This window comes from Idiotropiscis lumnitzeri, chromosome 5, assembly GCF_059441095.1.
Source record: "Idiotropiscis lumnitzeri isolate Australia: NSW breed Sydney's pygmy pipehorse chromosome 5, RoL_Ilum_1.0, whole genome shotgun sequence".
NCBI classification, from domain to species: Eukaryota; Metazoa; Chordata; class Actinopteri; order Syngnathiformes; family Syngnathidae; genus Idiotropiscis; species Idiotropiscis lumnitzeri.
Genome location: NC_142395.1, coordinates 3,690,699 through 3,706,267, shown reverse-complemented (window position 1 = coordinate 3,706,267; position 15,569 = coordinate 3,690,699). Strand labels below are relative to the sequence as shown.

The following is a 15,569-nucleotide window of genomic DNA, read 5'->3' as shown; positions in this document are numbered from 1 at the left end:
GAGCCAAACTGGGGACTGGAGTTGAGAAATAGCTTTAGCTACAACCTCTCTATGCTTCTGATCAGCTGCAAGCTTGTGTCTATGTTTGACTATAGAATGCATCCAAAAGGGGTAAATAATTGCAAATAGGCTAAAAAAACAAAAAAAAAAACAACACAAGAATGCTGTTACACCACAAAAACATATTTCACAAAATTATGTTGTTTTTTGAACTGACAAGCATGGAGGAATTATCAACAATCAAAGTGTAGTTCGATGATCTTTTTATTACACACATTGACAATAACAAACAATAACATTATTCCGAGGGAACCTTATATGCTGTATACCTCTGGAACATATTACATACCAGAACATGTTGTCAGAATGATCAATTTAGGCCTAGACTAAGCGCAGGTTCTCTGATATGGGGGAATCTTCAGCCTAAAAAGAAGTTCCTACTGTGACACATTTTGTTGGACATGTCTCCATGTCCCCCATTCTTTTTTTCCCGCTGCCTCCCTGTTTTTCTACCATTTCTCCCTCCCTATCCAGAGATACTGTTCTGTTCTTTTTGAATCAGCGTCTTGTTTGTCTTTGTAGCAAATAGCAACACTACATCTCTACTCTACTTAGTGATGGAGCCGTTGTCTAACATATATACAATTTAACTTCACTTTCTCATGTAAATTGTATAGATGACATTTTATAATAATTACTGGATAAATCCATATTCATTGCACACAAGTGGTTGCGGCCAATATAGTTGATCATGGCTGTGTTGTAGCACGACACGTAAAGCCAAAATAATGTGTAATAATTTATAGAAGAATGTGTAAAGTACAAAAACAAGGAAATCAGCTGACCTGAGGGAACGTTGCATGCCTTCAGAGCATTTCAGGCATGCAACTTTTCCTCGGTCAGCTGATTTCCTTTTTGGTTTCACTCCCGTGTGCCACTGAATATTGGAAAACACAATAAGTCCAAAAAATCTCAGATAATGCCATTGAAGGTAAGTATGCTAAATAACTTATTTTTCTCTATAGTAACCAATTATTACTCAGAATTCAATTGCATGTCAGAAAAGTTGCATTCTAGCAGTGAGAGGAGAGTACACGTACATTTTCAATGAAGACAAAAGCAACTTTAAGACCAGTCTCATTACTAAACTCGTACATACTCAAACTCAACTAAAATATCAACATTTCTGTTACAATGGTTTCAAAGTGTGCTGAAATAAAAACATACGCTTTGTGTTAGCAGAGCGGAAGAAGAGACACATGAAATGTTGAATCATAAATATATTTTGGATTTAAAATGTAACCCACGTTGTTCAAAAGCCACTGAAAAAGCAGTGTATTTGCAATAGAGGTGTGCAATTTTTTTTAACTGTGAGAACAACCTCAAATTTAAGACTTTACAATGCAACGCTGAATGTAAAGTAGCTTAATCCAGGTCACATGACGTTATCTTGTCAACGTGCCTCTTCCTTAAACTGCACTGAAAACGCAGAGCTTTTGGATTGATAATGGCGCAGGAACTGACTTAATACAGTCTTTCACCTTCCCCGCCATTAAAGTACAAGAAGGATTTACAGTATGCTTTCTCTCTGGCATTATCTGAGGCTGTCCCAGTGGATGGAATTCTTTCTGTTTGATTGCATTTTTTTCCTCCTCTTCCATCCCAATGTATCCAATTACAGTATGTATAAATTGTGCCATATCTTCATTTGGCTTTTTATCACGTTTGTCCTAATCATAATATTTTGGAATGATTTTCAAAGCCGAGTACATATGTATGTGTGTGTCTCTGCGTAAATGCATCATTCCAAAATGAACAAACATGATTATATGATTAGTATATTATTATAAGACCGATTCGTGTTATATATCGCGGCCCCTGTATGGATAAGCGCCTCGGATATTGGATGGATGAATTTAATGTAGTTTTATAAAACAGTAAACTATTTGGTTTTAATAAGCTGCCATTGTGTAACTCTGATATGTTGTTATAAGTAAGGAAATAAAAAGTGAAAAGAAATTAAGTTTTTTCCATTATATTAAGGCGGCATGGTGGACGGCTGGTTAGCACAATGGCCTCACAGTGCCGAGAGGTCGTGGGTTCGATTCCGGCTGCTGCCTTCCTGCATGGAGTTTGCATGATCTCCCCGTGCCTGCGTGGGTTTCCTCTGGGTACTCCGGTTTCCTCCCACATTCCAAAAACATGCATGGCAGGTTGATTGGCCACTCTAAATTGCCCCTAGGTATGAGTGTGAGCGTGAATCGTTGTTTGTCTATGTGTGCCCTGCGATTGGCTGGCAACCAGTTCAGGGTGTCCCCCGCCTACTGCCCGAAGATAGCTGGGATAGCCTCCAGCACCCCCGCGACCCTTGTGAGGAGAAGCGGAACAGATATTGGATGGATTATATCAAAATGACAAGTCTACACATGTTTCTGATAAACCTTAACCACATGTGCCACATGTATTGCATGAGGTCGGTGGATCAGGAAAAAAAGAGCACCAAACAACAAACGCTGGTGCACAATTGAGGACCATGCAAAGTTGTGCACCCTCGTTGAAACACATTGTATTGAGACTTCATTAATATGCAGAATTCTGTTTATTACCTGTGTGCTAAAATAAAAGTGTCCCGAATCTGTATTTCATTTTGATATAAAGGTGGTTTGATTTTTTTTTTTTTTTTTTCCGTTTTTTGTAGCATGCCTACATCATGTAACTTGATTATCTCAGGTTTTGCACAGGTTTGATAATGGTGTGACGGCCATGGGCATGTTCAGGGAATTTGTGTTAATGCTCAGATGCATGGAACTTTGGACTTTGTGCTGTACCATCCTTTGGTTCAGGGTGTTACCAGGTTTTAAATGTACCGTACCAGAATTTTGTGTTGATTTAACATCCTTCTGATTTTTTTAGCTAGACCTGATGATCATGGCAGTTCTTTCCAATGCCAAGTCCCCCGCTTCTAACTTCTCCGTAAAAGAAAGGGAAGCTACTGTATGGCTTGACTGTCTCAATAGGACTACATCGAACGATTATTTTGATAATTGATTAATCTGTTGTTTATTTTTTCCCCAATGAATTAACGAATCGGTTAACAAACACATTTTAAAATTGCCATCCCACAGGATGTACCTTCAAACGGCCAGTGCACACAGTGCAAAAACATAAATTGATTATGATTTGGTTTTGCGTTCGGTCCATAATATCCATCAGAAAATGGGCAAAAAGTGGATAATTGTTTTTTCATAGTAAAAGCAGATGTTTGGAAATGTCTTAATTTGATGAAACAAAGATGATATGTCTGCTTTCAGGGAGGACTGCAGAAACCTTAGAATATATACTGTTAAGAGCCGTCAGCTCTTTATTAAAACCTTTTCAAAGTATGCCTTTCAATCATCAGCAAAACACCATTTATCCAAAAACTTTAGTCAAAACAAGGTATTCTTTCCACACCTGCCGTGAATGTGCTTGTTTCGCAGCTGAAACAATTCTTCACTCAAGCTGGTGTGGCCTTTACTCTGTTTTTCTTGGGACAGACTCTTATTAGTCTGACATTTCCCCCCCAAGTTTACATCCTTCATCTCTGTCAGGCTGTCCACCATGTCTGCATGAAAGGAGACATTTTCCTCCCTTCTTCTTTGTCGGACAGAAACATATTAGGTAACAACTTATGTTGACGGATACCAGGTCAGATGAGGATAACTTATCCTCCAAAGAGTGAAATCAAGACTTAACTTGTGATGAACACAAACATTTTATCTTGTTCCTCTTCCCAACTGTCTGACTTTTGTTTTTTAGTGCAACTTCAACTTTCTGGATTGCCAACCCAAACAACAACCTTATCAACTGTGCTGCTGCAGGCTCTGAGGTGAGTTTCTTGTTTCACTTTGAGCGTACCCTCTCATTTTGTCAGATCAGATTAACAACTGTAACGCGCATATTAACTCCCAAGTCAAGCAGGAAAGAGACAGAAACACCACCACCTATCAAGGTGATAGTCCTAATTATGATTAGACTTTCATGATTCTCAGGAACGTAATAACCTTGTTTGCATTGCTACAAAAATAACCCAAAAATACTGAAAGATAGTGTGAGATTATTCATGTGAATAGAATGTGTACATGTGCACTTTATGTGACATATGTCAAATATTGTAACAGACGTGTATGTGTTTGTTGTTTGAGATCACTTCCCTTTTGAACCTCATAGTTAATTATTGTTAGTGATTGATGTTAAGGTTTGTCTGTTTGATACACATGTTTGAAATTTGCACAAGTTTCCTTTATTTATGGGTTTTATTAATAATTAATGAACATATTTAAAGTAGTGAGCATTTGAATGATTTCTCACAGTAAATATCAACAATGATTTAACACTGTCGGAAGCACACAAATTTCAATATTCTATTCTTTATTTCGATACATCTCTGAAAGTGTGTACATTTTCAAATTATCACTTGTACAACATTCCTAGGAAATTAAATTGTCCTTTCACTGGTGAGTCTTTAAAAAGGTGTGCGCATTAATTACCCTTGGGGGCTACCCGGTGCACATAGGTCACACGTTGATGACCCCTACAGTAGATTTATGACAGTGTCTGTACAGCTTTTGATGTATGTTTGCATACCATAGGAAACAGGATTCTGGTTTATCTTCCACCATGTACCCACTGGACCATCTGAGGGGATGTACTCGCCTGGAAAAACCGAACACACACCTATGGGCCAGTTTATCAACAACAGAGCTCATTCCAACTACAGGGTGAGTCTGGAAATATATCACTTCATCAAATCCATCCATCCATCACACACACACACACACACACACATACATATATATATATATATATATATATATATATATATATATATATATAGAGAGAGAGAGAGAGAGATTGGCAGCTTATTGCATTTGCCGACAGCATAACAGATACATGCTGCTTCACCGTGTTTGCTTTGAACTCTGGGTTCCACTTAATTGGCCCAAGTCTGCCGACTACAGAGACATACTGGATGTATAACTCATTAGCATTTCCTTAATGTATTCAGAACCGAAACCATTCAGTGATTTATCGACGAGTTGCAAAACTTTAAAGTCTATTCTACAGCTGACTGGGAGCCAGTGTAACGACTTTGGGACGGGAGTAATATGTCCTGGTCTCTCTGTTCTGGTCAGAACCCAAACTGCAACAAACAGCCAACCAACAAACAAATAGAAGTACGGCTTTGATTTTTCAAGGGAAGAAACGCATAAACATCATTAAAAAATAATTACAAATAATTATTAAACAAAATAGAATAAAAATAAATTCTCAAAGGTATAAATCAGAAACGGAGGTGTGTGTTAAGAACAGTTGCAGCAGTGCGAGTTGTTATCGTCCTTCCTTTGCGTCTCTCTCCCTTTGTCACTTTTAATTTGGATCACCCTAATAGTAGCGTAGCTCATGTCAGCCTGTTGTCATAGGAAGTTTGTAAGAAGGAAGTTCACTTGAGGTTGGTGTTCTGGAGCCAGTACAGGTTTGACTTTCATCATTGTCCAAAAACTAATGCCATGTGTTTCTACTCTATGTAGGTGACTGTGATATATAATGCTCATATCATCAATAACTAGATTCATATTCATCTGTAGTATTTATTTCCACATGTATTTCTACCAGGAGATACTGTGGGTTCATAGTTATTTGTCATGTTCTGTGTTTTGTGGATTTTAGTTTTGATTGGATTTTACTTTTGTCATGTTTTGCTTGTGTGACGTGTGTCTGTTGTCAGGTTATTGTTTTCACCTGTGCTTGTCATCCCAGTCCCTTGTGTCAACCTTTGAACTCCTACAGCCACTAGTGTCTTGTCCAGATGTTCGTCATTGTCTTGTTAGGTTGCTTGTCTCCTGTCAGTCTTTGTTGGATCATTTAGCTTTGGTTTATAGCTCCAGTCAGTTGTCCCATCACATCATAGCAAACTGTCTGAGTATTTGCTTCTTTGAATTGAGTGATTTGGACTTTTATTAATGTAGCTTTGGGCCAACTCCAAAGTGCCTTGGTTACTTTTACGTTTTTGTAATTAAATACTTTTTGAGAGAACGCCTGTCTTGCTTCAGTGCTTTCCTGCATTTGGGCCCTCAACAACACATATCCATGGCATTATTTATTTATAAAAAAAAGAGTTAGGCTGATATAAGTTTGAGTGGAATTATCTTGGTTGGTTTACGTTATAATTTATTGGCCCTCCATGAAAAATATTGCATTGCATTTTCCCTTGCCCAGATGTGGATCACTGGGATCCTCCTCTGGAGGCAGGCCTGGAAGCGAGGCTCGTTGGTAAGCGCCATCGTGGGTGAGCCTGCACCCATGGGGCCTGACCGGGGTAAGCCGAAAGGACAACGTGGGTCCCCACTTCTATGGGCTCACCACCTCTCGGAGTGTCGAGGGGGTCGTTTACAATGTGAGCTGAGGGCCAAAGGCAGTCCGATCCCGGCATGACATGTCCCCTCTCTGTAAGGGAACGAGTTTGAACTAATATGCAAGGCAGAGAAATTCCAACTACATATAGTCTGACTCGCCTCCACACACAGCTTGGGCTCTGGTAATAGTCCTGTCGAGAGGGGTTAGACTCTCTTCCACTCTGGAGTTCCCCACATTGAGAGGCGCAGAGCAGATGTGCATATATACTTATCAAAATCAGAATCACCTTTATTGGCCAAGTATGTAAAACACACAAGGAATTTATCTCCGGTAGTATGCGCTACACTAGTATTACAGTAAACTATATAGGGCACCAGGACACCCTAGGCCGCAGTTCCGTGGTTGATTTTGTAGTCATGTCATCGGACTTGCGGCCGCATGTTTTGCACACTTGTATGAAAAGAGGGGCTGAGCAACTCAACTCATCACCGCCTGGTGGCGTGTTAGCGCCGATGGTGGGAGAAAATGAGGAGGTCCGTATTGGTAAAGTCTTCAAGCCGTGATCTCTTGTTACGGGCATGACACCTGGGAGTAGGCCCCGAGGACGACCCAGGACACACTGGAAAGTCTTTCTATCTATCTGCCAGCTAGATTGGGAATCAGGATTCCTCAGAGGGAAGTTTGGACTTCCCTGCTGAAGCTGTTGTCCCCGCAACCCGACCTCTGATAAGCAAAAGAGAATGATGAAGATGATGATAATCTTTGTGTTATTGTATTGTGTAATACAATACAGTTTACAGCTCCTGAATGTGATCAACTCGTAATAGCCTGTATGGGTGCTCAGTACTTGACATAAATATCTTCCTTGGTTTCAGGCCGGATTCATGCTAGATAATGGAGTCAAGACTACTCAAGCAGATGACAAAGACAAAAGACCTTTCCTCTCACTGATTGGAGCAAGGTAAAAAGATGTGCCCATCTTTTCCATTAGTTTTAACAAATCTTTAACTACGGTCAGGGATTTTGTCATTATATTCTATTACATCCTATTGGTGTGAATCATTGTCAAAAGTCCGTATGTGCCGACTAGTCAAGGAAGTGCACCACATCTTAGTACCCTAAGTCAATTGGAAGAGGCTCCAGCTTGCAGTAGAGAAAATTGATTAAAGAATTATACATTTTCGCTGTGCATTCACATTTGTTCTCTTTATTGCAAAGTGAATACAATTAATAAAGATCAGTGATCTGGAGAAAAAAAAGGTAGAACATGTTCTGTTTCAACAGCAAATGCAATGAACAGCACAAAAAATAACAAACTTCATTTTTAATCACCTAGTGATAACATCATTTTATGTGGCCCGAAAGGTATGGGCCCCACCAGGATGCTGACCCTTTGAAACCCAGAGTCCCAGCTCACATTCAGCATTTTGTAGCCTATAAGAACCAGGACCACGGAGCCTGGCTGAGAGGAGGGGATGTCTGGCTGAATGACTGCCAGTGAGTCCAAATTAAATGGTTGATTTTTGAGTGGCTTAAAATTCACCTGAATTTATTTATTTTATAGATTTGCAGATAATGGCATTGGCCTCACTCTGGCAAGGTAAGACCTCCTACTTAATCACAAAATTGTAAATCAATAAAAATAAATGGATCATGATTATTGTCATACCTCAAGGGAAAATATACACTGCTGCCAAGGTTTTGTTACACACCTTAGACCGAAGCAGTTCACAAACATGCAGGGCACCTTGAATGTCAAACGCGGACTAGTATCTCTCCATGAACCAGTTTCAACTTCTTTTTGTCCACAGCAGGACTTGAACTGTTACCTTCCGGTTGCAAAGTCCTAATTCGAGAAGCTACTGCCGCCCCTACATACCATATTATATTGACGGATGAAATTAAGGGCTTTTCGTGTATTCAATACAAGCATACCCCCTCTCTCGTTATCTCTGTTTAAGTAATTGGAAAAAACATTTCTGTATTTGGAATCCACACTGGTAGTTTGGGGAGCTCATTTAGTCGTTGCATAGAAGCACCAGTGGCTAAACCCAGACTGTGGCAGGCTTTTTACATTCTGGAAATTGATTTCACACCTCTGCTCCTAGCCCAAATCATCTTGAGTAAATGAAATAAATTAAAATGCCATTAATTCCTTTCTAACCATTAAAAGAGGAATAGGAAAATAGCACTCTATATATTTATCTTCATAAGAACATGCATGAACATGATGCAAATAGATTTTTCCTTTCAGCTCTTTCTAACTGGGAATGCCGCAGCATGAATTCTTTCTCACAGTTTTTACGTCGAATGCCTTTCCTGTCACAACACACCCATTTTTTTTTTTAATCTGGAATTGGGACCATCAGTTGCTAAATTGTGTTCAAGATTTCCCTGTCTGGCATCCCCTACTCTTTACAAAGTCATATTTCTAATTTGCATCATAATACTCATACTCATTTAAACTAAATCATTAAATCATTACATTCCACAATGGTTTGCTCATTATCTAGCGGAGGCTGTCTGAAATATTCAAATCGGTTTGATTTACCCATTTCAGTGGACTAATGGACTGACAAAAAAACTGAATTTCACCCAAAAAGTGTTTCTTAATTTAGATTACATTTAGGTGGGATATCATGTTTATCAGAAGTGTGCAAAAGTGCAAATGTATATTAATTTTGTATGAAAGAGGAAATGATGACATTTAGATGAATGTTTTTGTAACAGTCTTGGCACACATTTTCACTTCGATGATTCTCAGTCTGAACACTAGAGGCACTAAATAAAAGGAGTACCTAACAAACAGAGAATGTTGAGTCAAGTCAAGTCAAGTCAAGTCAATTTTATTTGTATAGCCCTTAATCACAGACAGTCTCAAAGAGCTTTACATAGCCACAATCGACATCCCCGATCTTAACCCCCTGGTGTAGGTAAACAAGGAGTTACGGATGCAATCTTACCTCTCTATATGTTAACTACGAAATAGAGTGAAAAATCACAATGCAAGATTCTTTGAAAATACCGCAATTTATGAAAATACATTTTGACAGGACAACTGAAGTGATACGTTCAGAAAATTTCATGATTTTATCTTTTGAGTGGAATGACAAAAAATAAAGAATGTAATCAATTAGGCTAGAATCACAACATTTCTGGTAGAGGTTGCATTATTCATATTTTTTGTAAACTTATATAAAATTATAATGCATCTGCACCTAATGTTTTGTTGTTTTCCAAATGTCGAATCAAATCATGTCCATTTTATTCATCTAGCACTGTTTCACAAATGATCTCTAGGAACTTTACAGTCTCGAGCTATGCTCTAAGTCCTCACACTCAAGAAAAGCATCTGAACTCCACATGAGCGAGCAATTGTCAAGGAAGGCAAAGAAAAGTCCCGCCCCAGGAAAATCTCGGCCAGAAGCAAAAGTCAGCGTCTGCATCAACTCATTGGAATAAAATTGAGAGACGGAGGAATTTGTTTTTAACTCTTAATTGTATTTACTATCCGCCATTCATGGGGGCTGCACCCAAATTAGAGAAGTCCAGACCTCCCTGTCCCCAGCCACTTTGTGCAAGTCTTCCAAGGGGTTCCCGAGATTTCCCCCTGACGAATAGAGCCTTCCAAATAAAATGTATTATTATTGTTAAAAATGGTGGTTAGTCCAACCAAAGGAGAGGGCTGAGAGATGTGACGGACTGCTGACTCACTAGCATATTCAACAACAATAATAAATCAAATCAATTATATGTTTATTTCTGAATTGGTTGTGGCTTTATATTTTTCTTACATTTGCTCTCTGTGTGTGCAGTCGAGGAATGTTTCCAGATGATGATGGTTCTCATCAGCAAGTGAAGAATTCTCTGTTTGTGGGGGAAAGTGGCAATCATGGGATGCAACTGCCTGATAACAGTATCTGGGGCCTAGGGGGTGCTGACCTCATGGGCAGGACCCTCCCGCGAGGAATGTAAGTGAAAGTGCAAATTCTTTATCCCACCACCGTCTCTTTCAGACGCCAAACCGCAAAGTGGATGCAATCACAAAATAGATAACATCACAAAATATATTTCAGCCTGTACTAGTCAACCTTGCCCTGGTTCCAGTTTTCATGTATATTGAGTTTTGTTGGTCCATGTGTTGTTGTTTAACAGACTTTAAGATGCAAAAAGAAAATTAAAACATTCACCAATAATGTATTATTTAGTTACAACCTGAACATTTTTTCATGAGTAGATCATACACACAAAAAATAATAAACATAGACATAAATTGGACTTTTCTCCTCAGAAAGCTGCACTCTATTTTATTTTGTTGGTGTAACAAGCTATCTACTAATGATGTATTTTGACAGATGAGGCTATCTTCATATGTGGAATTTCAATGTTTCCCCGTACTTGTGTGCATTTTCTTCAGATATTCAGTGTTCCTCCCAAATTTGCAAGTCTTGCATGTTAGGTTAATTGAAGACTCTTAATAGTTCACAGGTGTGAATATGTGTGAGTGGTTGTTTGTTGATATTTACACTGTGATCTATCTCACCTCTCGCGCAAAGACATCTGGGATGGGGTCCAGTTCACCCATGTCACACAACCCATTTTCTTGTTGGGTTGTTAACCAGGCCATAATATAATATTCTCACAAACCTAACATACCTGGACTCTTGTTTAAAATTGCACATGAAGTAGTAATCTTCATATTCATCTTCCTCATTTCTCTTTGCGCTCAAAGAAATGTTGGCCATTGAATTTTTGCTGGTCGTATGAGATTATTTATTTGTTTTGCATTCCTTTGAGCAGGCCTTGCTCTGCGGTCAGAGTGCTAGCAAGAGGAAAAATAGCGTACTCTAGGGGCAGATTGTGTATTTGTGTTTAACTTCAAACAATCTCAGACATCTATTCTATTCTATTCTATTCTATTCTATTCTATTTTATTTTATTATATTATCCATCCATTATCTGTACTGCTTCTCCTCACGAGGTTTGCGTCGGTGTTGGAGCCTATCCCAGCTGTCTTCGGGCAGTCAGCCGGGTACACCCTGAACTAGTCCGCTCCCTCTCTCACACCGAGGGACAATTTAGAGTCTTTAATCAACCTAGCATGAATGTTTTTAGGAATCTTGGAGGTAATATTATATTATATTATATTATATTATATTTAGTGCTGTCAAGAGTGATTAATTTTTTTTAACTAATTAATCACAAAAAATTCCATAATTAATCACGATTAATCAAATTTTTCAACTACAATTTTTTACGAAGCTTCTAATAGATATTTACTTGAATAATATCTTGGAATTGATGCAAAATCACACAATATGAAGTATATTTAATTCAAAGACTGTGTTCTAATAGCTTCCTTTGTTTCTTGAATACAATTGAAATGGAGACATCTTTACAGCCATTTTTCTTCAAAACATTTCTCACAACTGCCCACAAGCGCCACACTCCAGCAGTATTGGTTTGCAAGGCCCAGTGGTAACTTGAACACGATGTTTTGTTCTGAGGCGTGCTAGAGATGTACAGCTAATATGGTGCAATATTTGCAAAGTATGCTAATTATTTTTGAAGTAAATCAAACTGCGTTAATTGAGTTAAAATATTTAACTGAGTTCAAATTTATGGGATTAATCACCTGAGTTAATGCTTTAATTTTGACAGCCCTAATTATATTACATTACATTATATTATATTATATTATATTATATTATATTATATTATATTATATTATATTATATTATATTATATTATATTATATTATATTATATTATGTTATATTATATTATATTATATTATATTATATTATATTATATTATATTATATTATATTATATTATATTATATTATGGCATGTGTAGTAATGTGTATTTGGATTTTTGTGGCAATCGGTCGCCATTTTAGACAACAGAAGTGACAATTCTAGCAATATTACCTCGCTTGCCTCCCTGCTGTGACGTAGACGCTGAAACCGGAAAAAAATAACAAGCCGAGTGCCAATTTGTCACAAAAAAGAAAAAAAAAACTTAAATCACTAAAGAGGCTTTTAGGGGTGTGTGCATTTTAGTACTGATGTCATTTTTACATGCTAAACTATGTTAACGTCGGTGAAGCATCCCTTTAATATTGTCAATGAGCGTCCACGGCTCATTGATGGTTAGCTATGGAGATATTTTTAACGATTTGTTTTTATTTTGCTGCTTGAAAATGTCTTCACATTAAAATGACAATTAGCACCATTGGACATTTATTTAAAAATATTTGTGTGTGCATGAATGTGTGCAATGTGCATTGTTGAAAGGTCACTGATAAATAAATAATCCTGCGAGTGATTTATGATTTGAAACATGAATATTAAATGTATACAGTAAAATGCTAGCGCATGCAGTCCTGACAGACAGAATTTTAAAAATAGGAAAATTAAGATAAATTGATCAAGAAGGAAGGAGGAGATGGAGGAAAGAAATTACAGAATTTTAATCTGCCACTGCAAATAGTACTGTGTGGTGTATGTGTTGTAGTAATATTTATTTAATGTTCTTGTTGATGTTTTAAAAAAACAGAGCCTGAGTCTTTTTTGTTTAATTATTTTTTTTATTTATTTATTTATACTTATTGTTCTTCTGCCCTGTGACTGGCTGGCTACCAGTTCAGGGTGTAGTGCACCTTTCGCCTGTAGTCAGCTGCAGCTCCAGCACCCTCCTGCGACCCTGTACGGGATAAACGGTGTGGATAATGACATGACATCTTATTGTTCTACATTTCAATGCAAATGTTCCGAATACTTAAGAACAAACAACAACAAACAAATAAAACTATTGTTCATCAAGGTAGTTTCTGGGAAAATATATCATCCAGAAAAATTTTCTCATTGTGACAGGCCGCTTAATAAATAATGTAAATACAGTAGACTGACTAGAGTGAAGTTTCTACTATTCGATTCTGTTTGTTTCTGTGCAGTGATTTCCCTATCCGGGGCATTCAGATCTATGATGGACCCATCAACGTGCAAAACTGTACCTTTCGCAAGTACGTGGCTTTGGAGGGACGCCACAGCAGTGCTTTTGGTTTCAGGCTCAACAACCCATGGCAGAGCTGCCCTAACAATAATGTAACAGACATCACCTTCGACCACGTCCCTGTAAGTCAGAGTTGTGTGAAACAAAGTTTGAAGCAGTATTTGCACTACAGCAGAGATTCCTTTTTAGAGGACTACATTTTAAAACATACAATCCATACTTCTACCATCAGTAAAGCAGATGGGACTTTATTTTCAATAGGAATAAAAAAGACAATTTGGCATGAACAACATTTTGTCTGAAGTACTCAATCGTAAATTAAAAGACTAATTTACATAATTACTTTAGAGTGAACTTGTGAAAACACAAATGACAATATATTGACATTTTAGGACACCAATGAATGTGAATCTTTGTTTATAGATTTTCTGTATAGATTTTTTTTTGCTAAAAATTGCTCTCTCTGTCTTACATAGATCACATCGCGTGTGTTTTTTGGGGAGCCTGGCCCATGGTTCAATGCGATGCAGATGGATGGGGACAAGACCTCTATTTTCCATGACATTGACGGCTCAGTGAGTGAGTATCCCGGAGCTTACCTGGTTAAGGACGACAACTGGCTGCTCCGTCACCCTGAGTGCATTGATGTGCCTGATTGGAGGGCTGCTATCTGCAGTGGGCACTATGCACAGGTTGGTCATCAATAGAGAAACACACTTCCTACAAACACGTTACCGTTCAATTGTTGTGGTCCCAATGTAAATGGAACTAAATTTCTTCTGGGAAATTCTTGCTCTGTCGAGAAATCGGCGGTTTACAGCGATCATTTTGTACTCTCGGCTCGATGAGGGAAATCAAGCGCACTGTGACCTCCGTGCGCCACACTAGAAGGAACTGAAACGCTCACAATTGGCCAGCAAAGCAAGGCCAAGATTTAAATTTTTGAATATGTTTAGTGTGTCTATAAAAAGGTTGTTTTAATAAGGTTAAATATGCTTAAAGTAGGCTTCAACTATTTAAAAAAAGATGGTGTTTCTCTTGGAAATGTCCTCATTATGGGCCTAATAAAGGTGGTGATGTTACAGATTTTCTACGCTCTCAGGTGGGTCTGGAACATAACTCCCACGATGAATGAAGATCACTGTATTTGTTTTATCACAATAGCTCTTCTGTCTTTCCAAGATGATCATATCAACCATTAAACATGCATACCTTGGCTTACATTCACAAGCTACAAATAAGGTATGCCTGCAGCCTAATTAATTGATTTGTGTTGTGTGGAAAAACTTTTATAATTATGAGTAAAACAGCATTCAGTTGACTGCAGATTTCTGCCAAGGCCAAACAATCCCAATTACTAGTACACCGTCATACAGATACGCAACACCTACAGATACACATCTCTTGCATACAGTATTCTTTTTCATTTAGTAGAATAATTCTTTATTTGATTTATCTGTCTTATTGCTCAACTCCACCCCTGCAAAAAGTTTTGTCTAAATTCTTATCCCATTTTGGTGGGGATAATCCTGCAAACAATGATGAAAAAAATAACATTGCTTATTTTTTTTATTTTTATTCTCTAGTCTGCTTTAATTGAACAATAGTTTTTTTTGTTTGTTTGCTGGTTTGAATATTTTTGAAATTGTCAATATAACTGATTTATTGCCTGTGATTGTGGCGAATGCGGGTGAACTTTCCATTTCAACCAGTCTCCTGAGACCGGTTCCAGCATCTCTGTGACTCCGAAGAGGACATCAAGTGAAAAATAGATTGATAGATTTTACTTTACTTAATACTGTGACTTGAGACTTAAATCAGCTGAGCAAGTCTGCTGTGTTTGTATCCTACAGATCTACATCCAGACACGTAATCCTGCCGACCTGAACATGCACATAGTGAGAGATGAGTACCCCGATCGCCCCCTGACATTAGAGGGTGCATTAGGAAAGAAAAAGCACTACCAGCAGTTCCAACCAGTTATCACATTGGCAAAGGGCTACACTATCCATTGGGACCAAGCTGCACCTGCTGAGGTCATCATCTGGCTTATTAACTTCAACAAGTAAGTGAACACATCAACAGAACCTTAATCACACACAGAAACACGATTATGACGTGGATTCACAAAAAGCATCGTTATATTTTCTTAATGAAT

The 15,569-nt window shown here is 38.0% G+C and overlaps 1 protein-coding gene across 1 annotated transcript in view; it reads left to right on the top strand.

Moving 5' to 3' along the window:
* cemip (cell migration inducing hyaluronidase 1) overlaps positions 1–15,569 on the top strand; it is a 105,572-nt gene that overhangs the window by 80,402 nt on the left and 9,601 nt on the right. Inside the window, exons 15-23 of the mRNA XM_088296527.1 lie at positions 3,799–3,868; positions 4,632–4,760; positions 7,272–7,357; positions 7,762–7,893; positions 7,961–7,996; positions 10,212–10,367; positions 13,353–13,533; positions 13,888–14,103; positions 15,265–15,476. Of these exons, the coding sequence (XP_088152653.1) occupies positions 3,799–3,868; positions 4,632–4,760; positions 7,272–7,357; positions 7,762–7,893; positions 7,961–7,996; positions 10,212–10,367; positions 13,353–13,533; positions 13,888–14,103; positions 15,265–15,476 (1,218 nt within the window). The remainder of the gene's footprint in view (positions 1–3,798; positions 3,869–4,631; positions 4,761–7,271; positions 7,358–7,761; positions 7,894–7,960; positions 7,997–10,211; positions 10,368–13,352; positions 13,534–13,887; positions 14,104–15,264; positions 15,477–15,569) is intronic.